At 32.4% G+C, this 16,117-nt stretch overlaps 1 protein-coding gene across 5 annotated transcripts in view; it reads right to left on the reverse strand.

Annotated features, from left to right (window-relative positions):
• Rilpl (Rab interacting lysosomal protein like) overlaps positions 1-16,117 on the reverse strand; it is a 47,347-nt gene that overhangs the window by 26,899 nt on the left and 4,331 nt on the right. For 4 of the 5 annotated variants that reach the window (XM_090114268.1, XM_090114265.1, XM_090114264.1 and 1 more), the window contains exons 2-3: positions 15,059-15,191; positions 11,355-11,494 (exon numbers count right to left, since the gene is read on the reverse strand). In XM_090114268.1, the coding sequence (XP_089970394.1) occupies positions 11,355-11,494; positions 15,059-15,191 (273 nt within the window). The remainder of the gene's footprint in view (positions 1-11,354; positions 11,495-15,058; positions 15,192-16,117) is intronic. The other variant, XM_090114266.1, reaches the window with a different exon arrangement.

Raw genomic sequence — 16,117 nt, forward strand, 5'->3', positions numbered from 1 at the left:
GCGGATCCATGGTACGGGTGCAGGAAAAAATACTGCTTTCAGAAATCATGATACAGACCTTTTTATGGAAGAGCAAGCACAGGGACAGGTGGGCCACCTTATGTTAAGTCACCAGTCACGACCACCCATAAAAACTTGTTAGTGTCTGTCACTGTCGTTGATGCAGGTGCATTGGTGACCTTTTACGGTCATAATATATGCTTTCTTGAAGGCTAAAATATCATAATTGTTCGGGAACACCGTTTATCTATAGTACTAAAACTTCATCAGCTTCATGGAAGTAATTATACAGTAATACCCCAGACTTACGTGATAGGTGAAATCAAGAGATAGCGTAAGTCATTCACGTAAGTCGGGGCCCAACTTTTCATTTAAAGCTTCACAGATCTATATTTTTCATTCAAAATCTTTCATTATATTTTCTTTACAAATATCTATAGATTTTTTAAAGTCAATTGATTCGTTATTTTCAATTTCTAAGATGCGCAAATGTGTAACTCCAAATTCGCGTATAACGGGGTAGCGAAGTCAGAATCCCAGAAACTAACAGCCGTACAAATAAACGAGTTATAACATTTTATGCAAAGAATAAACTAAGTAGTATAACTTCGTAATAAGTATTCATACTAATGCTATTCCGTCCTTATTACGGCTACCACCCTAGTATAAGTCTGACATAACCGAGTTATAACATATCTTTTAGTACATTGTGCTGTGTTTTACAAGTTTTAGAAGCAATTTTCAGCCTAAATTTGAGATAATAGCAATGAGAGTAATACGAGAAGTAGAAAAAGTTGAGCAAATTAATAATTTCATTACGTACCTATTGAAATGGAAAATTTTGTATGAAATGTCAAAATATACGAAATTATGAAAAACCCTTTTGATATTTATAATGATTTATTTATTTACAACATGCGCCAAACCATACATACATAAAACTTATTTCTAAACTTATCACAATAATATACACTTTCGTTGAAAATATAAATCTTCTAAGCCTGGAGTTGTATGTTTTGAGTACCAGTTATTTGGCAACTCTCTATCTCAAGGTGGGTTTATCTTCTGTTCTCCAGATATTGGATAGCGTTCTCTTTCATTTGCTTGCATATTTAATGATATATTTAAATTATTTCCAATAAATATTTAAAAAATAAATAAACAGAACATCGTGAAACTTCACAACAAATTCGACGAAACTTCACAACAAATTCGACGAAGTCAAACGAGCGTCAGCAAAATGACAGCACCAAGGCTTAACCGTAGACAATTTCAATGTTTTTCATAATTTTGTGAATGAATTGCGACGTTGCCGCTTCGCGCCTATTGCATAGCGTGAGCATAGATACATCGACGTTATTCCAAATTTATTTGTAAGAAATTATGACATCCTTATTCTTTATTTATTCTTATCATATCTATGCATTGCATAAGGTTTGAATAAGCAAGGTTTTATTTGTACGGCTGTATTACTTTATTTATTAATCTTATATATAAAATTCTCGTGTCACAATGTTAGTCTCCATACTCCTCCGAAACGGGTGGACCGATTCTCATGAAATTTTCTGTGCATATCGGGTAAGTCTGAGAATCAGTCAACATCTATTTTTCATATATACCACACCACGGGCGAAGCCGGGGCGGACCTCTAGTATTACTGTATTTTATTTTTTTATCTCCCATTGTTGTACTATCAATTACATCAGCAGGGATTTGCCAACGGTATGACGCATATCATGTCATCTAAGCCGAAGCCAGGCGAGTACAGCACGCTCATTCCTCACGCAGATTTTATATCGATTTACACCCATTACTTTGATATCTTTACAAACACGATTTACATGCGATTGAAATAACAATGAGAGAGTATTTGATCAAGCAAATTATTTGAACCTATACACACAGATACATAAGAATAGATATGATTATCTTTGACAAAAATTGACCTATACCAAGTTATAGGTTATTTATGAAAAATGCAATCCTTTCGTTTCGCATACTGTTGCGGACATTCATATTATTATCCCATTAAACAAGGAAAAAAATCAAGACTGATCACTTCCGCAAAAAATAATTAGCCAAGCGGGTTCTATAGTTAACTTTTTACCTCACGCGTTATCGACTCAACTAGTTGTGTAACATTACTTTCATAGCTTAAACTTTAATTTTGAAAGTTACGTAACATTTTGAAGTGGGTAATTGCTTGTGTCAAATTCTATGGTACTATCTATAATGATAGTTTAATCTGTGTTGTATTAAATCAAACGGAACGTAATTACGTGTTTTGGCTTTGCTTTGTCGGATGGTATTTTGGAAAAAGCAGATGCAGTTTTAAGATATTATACGGAACTAAAACTCATGTAAGTTTATGGCAATTGTATTCTCAAAATTATCACTTATTGGTTATCTTGAAGAGCCTTTCTTTTCATAGAAATAATTATTTTCCTGTATTTTGACGATTCAAAAGCGCTTCTAAACGAAGTCTAGTTGAATAAATAAATGTTTGAGTTTGAGTTTAATTTTTGGCAAGACCCGACAAACATGACTGATTTAAGAAGCTAAAATGTGATTGTCTGGAAACTGCACTATTAGGGAACCTGGCACATACGTATTTCTTCTGGACTTTAACACAACAAGTCAATAACTGCGTTAAAAACAACCGACTTCAAACTTGCACTTGCAACATTTACAAATACAGACAAAAATGCTCATAAAATAAAAACTACTGGGCCTATCCGAATAAAATTTTTATGGGACCAATTGTCACCATCCCGCATCGAACAAAAAAAGAATCACGTAAATCGGTTCAGAAACCACGGAGTAATCGGTGTACATACATAAAAAAAAAATTGATAACCTCCTCCTTTTTTTTGAAGTCGGTTAAAAAGGTGGTGGTAAAGGTGCTTTAGACTGTACCTAATTGATGTTCGTTACAATAATTTAGATTTCATTATAAAGTTTAAAATTTAAATAAAACATAAAATATGAAAGCAGATGAATAACAATAGACGTAATTATATATTTCCGGGTCGCCAAATTTGTTTCCCACGACAAAAAAAATGCCTTTGTTTAAAGACAATTGAATTATATTTTGACTTATTTGTAGCGATGTTAAATAAACTGTAATGTAGAGCAGAGGTGAGAAATGTTATATATTAATTTCAGTAGATAATATATGTAACTGTATCTGTTCTTTTTCGTCTTTTAAATATAGATAGCGAAAGAAATGTGAAAGACAATTTGAATACCAAATGAATGATTACATTTACTACTTTTATAAAGAGAAAATATGTTTTAGTTCGTTTTAAATACATTCAAAAATAAGTGGACCCGTTTTATGAATATAGGCATTATGAAAAATGCCTTAACTCTAACTTACACCATAACATATAAACACGCGAGACGTTACGGTCGATAATAAACACAAACATCGTCTAATTCAGTTTGATTTTGTCGCATTCACGCATCGGCACGCTTATTATTCGCTCGCTGGTCGCAACCGCTAAGGGCTATTGCGGTAATTCCAGACAGAATCAATAAAGTCAACTTTGACACCGACATTTTCAAGTTATTTGCGAAATTCTTCAAATTATTCCATCGCGATCTTTCCAACATAATTTACTATGAACCAACGTAAAATTATGATAGTATAGTATAGATAGATTTATAATACCTACGTAGGTATATCTCAATTGAAATCTGAGGAAATCTCTGCAAGTTTTAAGCACGACATAGTATACCTATTTATGTAATTTGGGAATACCAGTTAGAATTGAGATTTTCATGTATAATGAAACTTTCTGTTTGAAATAATTTATCTAGAAAATTCATTGTTATTAGATTTCAAATATCAATCAATATCAGCACGTGTTTTAAACTATTGGTATTGTACCTACTCATAAAGTACTACATCCTAGCAACGTTGTACCTATCTATTTACTTACTTATAATTGGATGATATCCTATTGCATTCAGTTAATTCGTATGTAATTATAGATTAAAGTGACGATGCATACTTCATATAAAACTTTAATCTATAGTGAAACGTTTCCATTTCACGAATACAAACTTTTATAAATTTTTACTCCTTTCGAAAATTAACATAATTCCATGTTTAATGTCAAAACATTTCACAATATTTATCTACAACTAGCGGTCCGCCCCGGCTTCGCCCGTGGTACATATTTACGTTTTCTCTACATAAAAACCATCCTCGTACTTCAAGGAATATAATAAAAAAAGAATTATCGAAATCGGTTCAGCCGTTCTCGAGTTATGCGCTTACCAACACATTTTGCGATTCATTTTTATATATAAGAAGATTATTCTCAAGTGCATTTAAAACGTAAGTTGTAATAATATTATGAAATACATTCCGTTTTTAATCATATCACCATTAAAATCCCAAAAAACGAACGTTTAAATAGCCTTGGAAATTACGCAAATTCTCATAAATAAGAAAGTAAAGATATAAATAAACTTTTGAGCAATGTATAAAGGCTTCTATGAATACCTTCTTCACCGATTCCCATTTTGCTAACATTACGAGAGAATATAACAAGACATCATTTATAATGGGTACTACCTACGTAAAGTATTGCTGATGTATCACGATCACGATTATAAACGGATTGAGATATTCGTTCATAACTATTTTAATTTATGAATGACTTCATAGAAATGACTTTCCATTCTACTAAGTTTCGATAAAATTTTGACAAAAGAAAAGTAAATTTTAAATTTCTTTTTTTTAAGTATAATGATTATTGTCTCAATTGTACCTTAAAGAAAAATTACACAGTAGTGCCTGTACATCTTCTACCATTTTTCAATAACTTACACCAGTTAAAATAGATAACCGATGATACCGAGTGAAAGGCTTGAGCATGTGACGACGCGGTCGGCAAGTTGCGTGACGTAATCCATTTAATACATCAGAGATTACAGTTTAATTCCATTTTGCGCTTAGTAAATATCAGCTATTATTGTAGAGCAATGTTTGTAGAATGTAAAAATAGATTCTTTGTAAAGATTGTCTTCGTCACCGAGGAAAGTTCTTTAGTTGCAGTCAATCGTATACATTGCTGTGGTATAAGAGGGTAACCGTGAAAATTCATTTTAGCGAGAGATATACCTATAAATAATTATGCCTACATTAATCGGTTTAATTATAAATTAGGTAAAAGAAAGGGATGCCTTTCTCCAACAACTCTCGACGGAACACTTTAAAATACTCTCTAGCATTAAGTTCTACTTTACTCTATACCGCATTGCGACCACTACCGCGTGCCAAAACAAGGTCTGAAGACTAAATCCTACCAACATTACATATCCTACTAATATTATAAATGCGAAAGTTTGTGAGGGCTGATTCTTGTTGTTCCCAGGAAAGCCACTGAATGGATTTTCATAATACTTGGCAGTGATATACCTTATGTATCAGAATAACACATAAGCTATAGAAATCATTGTTTTTGTACGCATCATCACTCCAAAACCCTGTAAAGGAACTTCACAATCATCACTTGCGTAACCGTGCAATTACCGCATCAAACGTTAAACCGTACTTTCCTCAAAGACACACTGTAATAAACTTGTACATCGCCGTTTGCCAAATTGCACTGCGCAATTTCATACAAAATGAAACAATACAATCGATGCCACTATATCATTAGCCTCAGTATACTTTCTTTCGATAGCATCAAGATTAACTTGTGCAGAACTCACGTAAAACATTGTAGAGACCATTTTGACTGACCGGTTAGTTGGTAGCTGGCTTCGAAGCCAGAGGTCGTGGTTTCGATTCTCACCTAGTTCAAATTTGCTCTGTTTCTGGGTGTTAATTATCTATATTATATAATATATTTAAAATTATATGTATATATATATATGTATATATATATGTATTATGTATGTATATGTATATGTTATTTTTATTAGCCATTTTATTTGGATTTTATTATGACATTAAACAAATGGAGAACTTAATATGGGATCACATCGTGCCGTCTGTGAAAAATGTCCTGAAATATTTATTTATACCTAATTAGAGTCAATCGTTATTGATAGCAGGAAATCGTAATTCTTACTACATTCAGTGTTGCCACGGTATGGTTACAAACGCGAGCGTAAGACAGTTGTAATTGCTTTTAAATTGATTTTACTTTTTTTTCTTGATGATTTTGTGAAACTTGTTATATCTAATACAACAAAATAAAATTGTTTGAACTAAGTAAGGTACCTACTAAATTACGTTATTTCATTAGCATAAAATCATTTAATATATGTGTATTCTTTTCTTTGTATACCGTATCAACCTGCAGGTAAAAGCCGGGGCAATTAGGTATCTAATATTTTATATTATGTTCATACTAAAACGCGCAATAACATGTACTATTTTACTCATACCATAAAATATAAAGACTAATAAATTAAACCAAACGGTATAATATATTTATTTACGCACACCATTTTACAATGAAATTTGAATTAGGTATTGAATAAGTCGTTGTACGCCGAAGAATTCAAACCTTGCCAAACATGTCCTTTACCAAGCTACATTTTCTCCGTGTGGTTATTGTAAAATTTCACGAGAAGGATTTAACGATCATTCTAATTAAAATTACGTAAGCAACTTGTAATTAAAGGGCGTTTGGTTTTGATACCTTAATATACTTTGAAATTAATATTTTCCGGTATACAATTTTCAAATACACTTTGGTAGTTATATTGCACTAGCGACCCGTTCCGCAAGGGTACAATTATACATTGTTATAGGTAAAAATGTTCCTCTATCTATTAATAAAACTCACATCAAAATGGGTTTCATAGTTTTAAAGATCTAAGCATAGGTATATATGAGTGTCAGACTACGGGAAGCGACTTTGTTTTGAAGTTAGTAAAGTGAGACTAGAAAATTAATCCTTTATTAAATTAGAGTTAAATTGGAAAACGCCTCCTTAATAATCGCTTTAAGATATCTATACTTTCGGTTAATAATGGATGATTTCGTTTTTTAATTCACACTTATAACGTTATGCAATATTCAACTGAGCGTAATAGAGCAGGCTCCAAGGAGATGTTCGTTTGCATAAATAGCGGACCTAAATCTGACTTCTGATATATATTGTATAGATCCCAGACATCCTATAAACATATGTTGCCAACCAGTTTTGTGGTCCCCTTCCCCGCACCCCGGTAATTAAATATGGCATACAAAGAAAAAAATAAACATTTCCAAAACATGCCGCGTGGGGTATCAAATGAAAGAGCTTATTGAGTAGATCACGAATATATAGCATACTATAACATTTCTTACACTTTCTCTAAGATTTTTTAGAAAATTTACGAAAATGGTCCATTTTTGAGTTTACTTTAAACCACTATAGATTGAAAACTCATGAATATATTTTTTAAATTATTATTTTAAATAATTAACAATAGTCCATTGTTGACGATTCAATAGTTCGTACAGTGAAATAGTTGCATGGGGGAGTGGGGGAAGCATTCAAAGATGGCGAGTATATTTTCAAGTTTATGCCATAAATAAAGGCCTAATACAAAAATATCCGTGTCAGGGCTTAGAATAATTATCTCTGCACTGTCGTTGTGTTTGACAGAATGAAAAATATGGCAGAACATTTTTGAATCAGCCTCTTAACTTCATCAGCCTCGTCTAAACTTGAAAATATACTCGCCATCTTTGAATGCTCCCCCCACTCCCCCATGCAACTATTTCACTGTACGAACTATTGAATCGTAAACAATGGACTATTGTTAAATATTAAAAAAAATAATTTAAAAAATATATTCATGAGTTTTCAATCTATAGTGGTTTAAAGTTAACTCAAAAATGGACCATTTTCGTAAATTTTCTAAAAAATCTTAGAGAAAGTGTAAGAAATGTTATAGTATGCTATATATTCGTGATCTACTCAATAAGCTCTTTCATTTGATACCCCACGCGGCATGTTTTGGAAATTTTTATTTTTTTCTTTGTATGCCATATTTAATTACCGTTGTGGGGAGAGGGGGACCACAAAACTGGTTGGCAACATCTGTCTATACGATGTCTGGGATCTATACAATATATATCAGTAATCAGAAGTCAGATTTAGGTCCGGTATTTTTGCAAACGAAACTCCACTGAGAGTCCGGTCTATAAATCTATTTATTTACTATATAGACTACAAGCCCGCATATGAAAAAAATATGGGTCAAATGAACCACCACGGGACATATCTAGTACGAAAGAAGAGCAAAAAATAATAAGATTCATCACTATGCCGTCACTTGTAAGCTGTCCAACTGAGTGCAGATGAGAATTGAAAAGTACAGGTAGACTCGGTAAATTTTGGTCATATATTTTTGTACGGCATTCTTAACCATCGATAGATCCATTAAAAATAATAAGAAACCGCTCAGTGCCGTACAAAAATGTGGGTCCACCAAGTCGGAATTTTTATTTAATTTCCGAGAGTTACCCGGGGTAAATTTGGTCATTTGACCATGTACGGCATCTGTGTCATACGATTGCTATACTGCTTTTAATCCATTATTCCGCAACGCCGTACAAAAATCATGGGGACAAGGGGAAAAAATCGAGAGTTGTAATCCCCTCTCTTTCCCCACTCCAGGGGTGACCCCCTTTGACTAAGTACGGCTTCGGTTCCAAAACATTATCTAGCACTCAAAAGTACTATTAAAAGCAATGCCGTCAAAAAATAATTGTTCTTTTAAATGTATACCAATAATCATCTTAATTTCATCGAATTCTTGATATAAAGAGCTGTAAGGTCATTTGACCCTGTACGGGAACTTTTTTTTTAACATGATATTGTAAAATTCAATTGTTGTATAATATTGCCGTTCAAAAGAAACCGTTCTAAAAAAAGTTATAGAGAAATGCAAACCCAGAAATTTTGTTAAAGTTTAAACATCGTAGATTAATGAAATATAATAGTTTTCTACACTTTATTCGTTGTTTTAAATAGTATTAACATAGATAAATTAGGAAAAAACGATGCCGTACATTTTTGTGCAGACCACATCTTTTAGGCTGATGAAAGCGACGAAAGCTACAATTTTAAGGGTGCTTTATGGCCATTTGATACAGTACGGCATTAACATATTTTTACCCAACTACGGCAAAGCAAAAGGAGGGTTATGGTTTTGACAGGTCATGTATGTATGTTCATCTATTCCCTCGTAACTTCTAAACTACTTATCAGAATTCGACAAATGACATATCATAAGAAGCGTCTGAATTGTTCACTGGATAATCAGTGACCAGCTAGCTAAAGGCTATATGGGGTTTCACAAAATCTAATGTGGCGCCCTCTAGCGGACAAAACATACAGAGTAAAAAAATTAAGTTAAGATAAATATGCCGTGTTTGGTATCATTTGAAAGCGCTTTACTTGTACATTTTGAATATGTATATATTACTAGCATTTGCTTGTGACTTTACCTGTATTCATGGGCTGATTGAATATAATTCACATCTTTTCGTTCATAGCTTTTTTTTTAGTTCATCAATTTAACGGAGTCCATTCCACTTGACTCCGACTTTCCAAGGTGATAATTAACCACCTCGAGCTTCTTAATATTAATGTATATTTATATTTTATTAGAAAAATATAAAGCAAACATTTCGTTATATGCATTTTTTCTTTTTCAGATTTTTCCCCTTTGAACCAACGAAAATGTACGGCACTTGAAAAAATATTATCTATGCATAAAATACTTTAAAAATAAATTTATTTCGTGTTGTGTCAAATGACCCCCTGGAGTGGGGAAAGAGAGGGGATTACAACTCTCGATTTTTTCCCCTTGTCCCCATGATTTTTGTACGGCGTTGCGGAATAATGGATTAAAAGCAGTATAGCAATAGTATGACACAGATGCCGTACATGGTCAAATGACCAAATTTACCCCCGGTAACTCTCAGAAATTAAATAAAAATTCCGACTTGGTGGACCACCATTTTTGTACGGCACTGAGCGGTTTCTTATTATTTTTAATGGATCTATCGATGGTTAAGAATGCCGTACAAAAATATATGACCAAAATTTACCGAGTCTACCTGTACTTTTCAATTCTCATCTGCACTCAGTTGGACAGCTTACAAGTGACGGCATAGTGATGAATCTTATTATTTTTTGCTCTGCTATCGTTCTAGATATGTCCCGTGGTGGTTCATTTGACCCATATTTTTGTCCTATGCGGGCTTGTAGTCTAATAGCAATGCAATGTTATTGGCAGTTAAGAACCATCCTTTTAATATCCAAAGTATCACTACATAGTATGTATAACAAAGTCACTGTCTCTGTCCCTTTGTATGTTTAATCTTTCAAACTACGCAACGGATTTTGATGCGGTTTTTTAAGAGATAGGTAGAGGGATTCAAGAGGAAGGTTTTAGTATATAATTTATTAGGTTTTGGACAAAGCGGGCAAAGCCGCGGGCGGGAAGATAGTAAACGCATAAAGACCAATCGAGATAAAACATATATTTTTAAAACTAACGCAGATCGTGTGTAAGTTGTATGTAAAAATATATGCACATTGTATAATGCTCTACCTACAACTTAAAATGAAATTTAATTACATAATCAGAAGGTCGTATTTAGTTAATTACATACAGTAACATCAAAGCAGTTAATCAACATGTTAAGCTCTCTCTTTAGAATTACCATGTTGGTTTTGACGGTACTTTATAGACCGATTTTTAGTACATTAATTGATTAAATTTTAATTTTAAAATTTAAAAAGATTAAAATTTAATGCATTCGTTTGTCAAGTTTAAATATTATCTACTGATAATTATTATGAAAATTAATGGTCATTTAGTGAAGCCACATACATGGTTTAGCAATTATGTATGTACTATTTACTATTTAGCGCTCCGTGCAGCGTGTTCACATGATTTACATCTATTAATGTTATAGAAACGTACAGGACAAACTGTTTTATAGTTATAACTTATATCTATTAACATGTTACTCGTATCAATCGTTATAAATACAAGAGACGTATTAATTTCCTAGATATTAACCACCTATCAAAATTCAAAATTCTTGCTGGGTAGTAGATGGTGTAAACAAATGACAAAATGATGCGCATTGTGAACCATTATCATTTTGATATCATGGTGATACAGCCCGTGATTACACTCGCTCTAAAGTCTAAATCCTTTTCTTGGCCAGATATATAGATAATATGTTATTAATTAAAAATTTTCCTACTCCGATTTCAACACTCCACGCAACACATTTAACAATATTAAGGACCTAGTAGTAGTAACAACAGAAATATTATAACTTATAAATTAATCATGTAAACAAAATCACTCACACTATCAATAAGCTGTTGTTTCTCTTGCAACTGCAGTTCTTGGTGGCGGAGTGTGGCACGCTGTTTTTCCGCCGTGCTACTAAGCCGGGATAGGACTTCTTGATCGTGCTCTCTGGCTGGTGATGGCGGTGCGCTTGTACCTGATTTATTTATTTAAAGTCATTAATATATTACATACATTATAATTACGGTGCATTTACATCAATCGAACATAGAGCTAGAGCAAGAACATTATTTCGTTATCTTTTAGTGTAAACGAAAACTCGTATTCAGTATTAGAACATCGCAGAACTTTTCAATTGCCTTCGGAACAACGAAAATATGCTCTACGCCTGTTTACACTTAATTTTATAGTGTTGTTAGGATGATATTGCAAACAAAGAGGATAACAGTAGAATGAAGATACAAACGACTGCGCCTGTGGGGTCTAATAAGACGCAGATTTTTAGTTAGAACTAGCTGGGTTCCGCGGTTTTACTTTTTTATAAAGATCTATCATAATATATTATATAGTTGATGAAACCATTTTTTGTGTCTGATGCAGAAAACTAGTCTCTCTACCGCCTTTACCAATACCTATAGTATTTACTTGATCATTCTTCTTCCTATTGATATTAAGTATACATTCAATTTGTTAGGTTATTACGCGATCGTGTAAAACATAGAAACCGTATTTGTATAATTTGACAGAATAAAAAGCCGGAATAGGATATAGATTATAGATAACTTCATGGTGGATAATATAGGAAGTGAGGTAATATTCTAATAACTTATTAATAGTGAACTAATATTATAAAGTTGAAGAGTTTGTTTGTATGAACGCGCTAATCTCAGGAACTACCGGTCCGATTTGAAAAATTCTTCCAATAGCCCATTTATTGAGTAAGGTTATAAGGCTATATTTTATCATGCTAAGACCAATAGGAGCAAAGCAATGTGGGTAAAACCGCGGGGCACGGCTAGTAGTGAATATTAGTATAGTATAATATTATAAAGCTGAAAAGTTTGTTTGTTTGAGCGCGCTAATCTCGGGAACTACAGGTCCGATTTGAAAAAATCTTCCGGTGTTAGATAGCCCATTTACCGAGGTAGAATATAGGCTACATATCATCACGCTAAGACCAACAGGACCGGAGCACTGCGGGTAAAACCGTGGAGCACAGCTAATGTATAAAAAGATGCGCTGGAAGCGGTTTTACCTTTGAGGAAATAACACAATATGGTTTGATGTTTTCAATCGTAAACCTTGTAATTAAATTAGTAAAATGTGTAATTAGTACTTAATGGTGAAGCTCACGATATATAGATTATAAATTATTATCATTGCTATTGAATAAGGCTATAAACATACATATTCCGCGGTTAATATTATAAACAAAATATCAATTAAAAATACTTTTTATTGCTACGTTTTTCAGGCGTGGGGATCAAAACCAGATTCATTGTCGCAATGGGAAGGGTCAGTAACCGCTGCACTTACCGGCTGGTTAAATTTATAAGCATTTGTAAGACATTCTTGACTTTGTGATTAAATACCTACTATGTATAAGTAGGTATTAATATCATAGGAAGTTAGGAAGATGAAGTAAAGAGGTGTTTTCATTATAAATTACAGTAGGTAGGTACGTAAGAACTTTTTTATTTGATATTAATTAATATGATTTGCGATTGCAACCTACCTACATCGCGTAAAGCGTCTTTTTAGCGTGCTCGCAAAAAAGCCTCAGATATTTTTAAAATATTATAAATTAGTTTCGATAAACATTATAGTGCATAAATTATGTATTATCTAGACAAAAAATATACAGCAAATTTTTAAGACTTTGATCTTCTTCTGATAGGTAGGTATATACGTTAAATAAGTAACACAGATATTGTTATAGTATTCAATTTAAAAATCTAGGTACTGATAAGAGTAGCCTGGAAAGTGATGTATGGCATGTGAGATAACATTAAATTCATGCTGTATTAAAAACTGTGGCATTTTATATAATGGTCTTTAAATTTTCTAGAAAGTTCTAGTTAAAAAAATATTCCTTTTTTTCCAGACCTCTTATCTGTATTAAAAAGAACGAAAAAGAAAATGTTTAGTTATTTAAATTACGCATGAATATTACATGAGCCTGAAACCTAAAACCCGTGTCAAGATAATAATGTTTCATTCAGAGCAAAACTTATCATTGTTATGTTTTTAAACAAACACAATAAACGTACTGTATATGATTTGGAAAAGGAAAATTGTCTCGTTATCTCTTGCAAGATTTGAAGTAGCCGCAATTTAATTATATTTTAATAATGGAATAAGAATGTACGCAACCTGTTTTCAACCAAATATCTTACCTACTTCGATTAGATCTGGATTCGAACCCAGCATTTTTGTTATAGCTAACTAATGTACTTATTTACTACAGACAAAGGATAACATGATAAACGCTATTTAAAATAAATAGTAAAGCCACATTTTACAAGCGAGGAACAAAAAAGCACGAGAAAGAATACTTCCCAATGTTATTGTCTTTTTTTTTTAATCTACAACAATATGATACATCAAGCCATCTTATCCGCTACAAGACAGATAATAATTTTATCAATTTCTCGATTTTTCATTTCTCGTGTTAGCAATCGATTTTCTCTATCTATTTTTTAGCCTTCATAGGAAATCGTATCCATATAAGTAGGAAGGTGATAATTCAGTTGTACTTATATGTGATATATATAGAATGTGGAAGGTTTCTTAATAGGGTATAATCAATTACAAAAAAAAAACACTACACGCTGTAATTTGATGAAGACATTCCATTTCTACAAGACAAATTAAACTCTACCGGAAACATCTAAATCAGGGGCCGTAGTATGACCTCTTATTCTTAGTCAATTTACGACGTGAATTGAACTGACTGGCAAATTCATATAATACCATAATTAACCATGGCTGGTTATTGCGATCATAAAATGAATTTGCCAGTCAGTTACAGGTCAGGTCCCTGTTCTGATAAAAAATAAATGTACCTATTGGCTATTAGAAATATCCTAAATGTTTTTCTTTTGTACCTACATGAAAACATTATGTTCTTTTAGGTATTGTTTCAAATGGTTTGAAAACACAATTTAGGTTACCAGATAAGAAACCCACATACTGATTTTCAAGGTATCGAATACCTACACACTAAGGTTAATCACTTGATGATAAAATTGCGAAATTCGGAACTATTAAGAACAATAAAATAATTACTTACTTATAGAGATTGTGTGATTATCGCCTTAGCTTTATCAACATTTCAACATCTCATAATAAAATATGAATAATAATTGTCTAAGGACAGTGATTTTACAAACGAATCTAGAATAATGGAATATAGTCACTCAAAATGTCAATTAAAGGGTATCAGCGAAAGTGCCCTCTTCACAGTAATAATTTAATTTATTTGTGAATTAAATTGAATAAAATACTGAATTCATTCAAATAAATGGTACAATTATTCATCGAAATAAACAACATGTTCATTAAATGCGTCCCTTGTATTCGTGTTATAACAAATTCAAAAAAGAAAAAAAAAACGCGCCATAAAAACGTAACCAACCAGTGTTACATTCACTTTAAGCGTTTTAAATTAAAAAAAAAACAGACCATAACATTATGAAAAAAAACAACCAATGACATGCACAAAAAAAACGAAAAGAAAAAAAAAAGAAGCGGCTCATACATTTTCCGAACTCACCGTCCGCGGGCGAGTTGACCGTGCGCCGCAGCCGCTTGTTCTCGTCCTGTAGCCGCGCGACGGCCGTGACCAGCTCGGCCGATTCCGTCCTCCATTGCTCCTCGATTGCCTCTATTTCCTGTGAAATGTGTTATTCATTACGATATGTATGTTATCAACTGAAGCGGCTAATTATGTAGGTGCAAGGTAGAACCTATTTAATGTCATTTGCATTATTACAAACAGTAAAAGAAATCGTCATTACACTTCATTAACAATATTTTTGCAAGTTAAAATATAAAAATTAAATCTAATAGGTTAATCTCAATTGAGCATCTATAAATTAAAATGCATCATGTTTAAAAAATGTTTAATTTTCAATTCATTTCACTATATTAGCTTTTTAAAGAGTACAGTGAAAGAAAATAAATAATTACCAATATTTTAATATAATGAGTCATCAGTTCATCATATTATAATACCACAATCAAGATGTACAGGTAAATTAGCTTGGAGAAATTTTTGCATATGTAGTGGTGTGTATATTACTCAGATCTTAGAGCGCGTTTCCACTATATCGTTCTGGCCTATACAAAAATGTTTCGATATCCTAACATTACTATTTAATTTTATACTTATTCCTAGCAACACTTTTGTTTTCAATAAAAACAAGTTTTTATTTGAAAGAAAATGGTTTTGACTTTATAAAAAAAAATATATCATTCAATTTTACGTCCTTGAGCAAACGACAAGGCGACTACCGTGAAACAATAAAATATCGTGTCCATAATAATTTGTTTCATAATTAATATTTGACCATAATAATTACGAAACAAAACAAATAAATAAATCGTCACTTGATAGTGGAAAGTGGAAACACGCACAAAACCAGAATAAACCAGTTTACGCTGTCCGCAGGTGCCACGTGCAGTCGTTTGGTAGCGTTAGAACATAAAGCACATTTCATTCAAAAATTATAATTATTATGTACGTAGTTTAATTGATAAATTTTGTATTTGTTGATTGTTGTTATTATTTGTTATTATTGTTATAATATTTGTTGAA

Source organism: Colias eurytheme, chromosome 21 (assembly GCF_061535395.1).
Source record: "Colias eurytheme isolate Ceu_HAF_F1 chromosome 21, ilColEury1 Martin Lab GWU primary, whole genome shotgun sequence".
Classification (NCBI taxonomy): domain Eukaryota; kingdom Metazoa; phylum Arthropoda; class Insecta; order Lepidoptera; family Pieridae; genus Colias; species Colias eurytheme.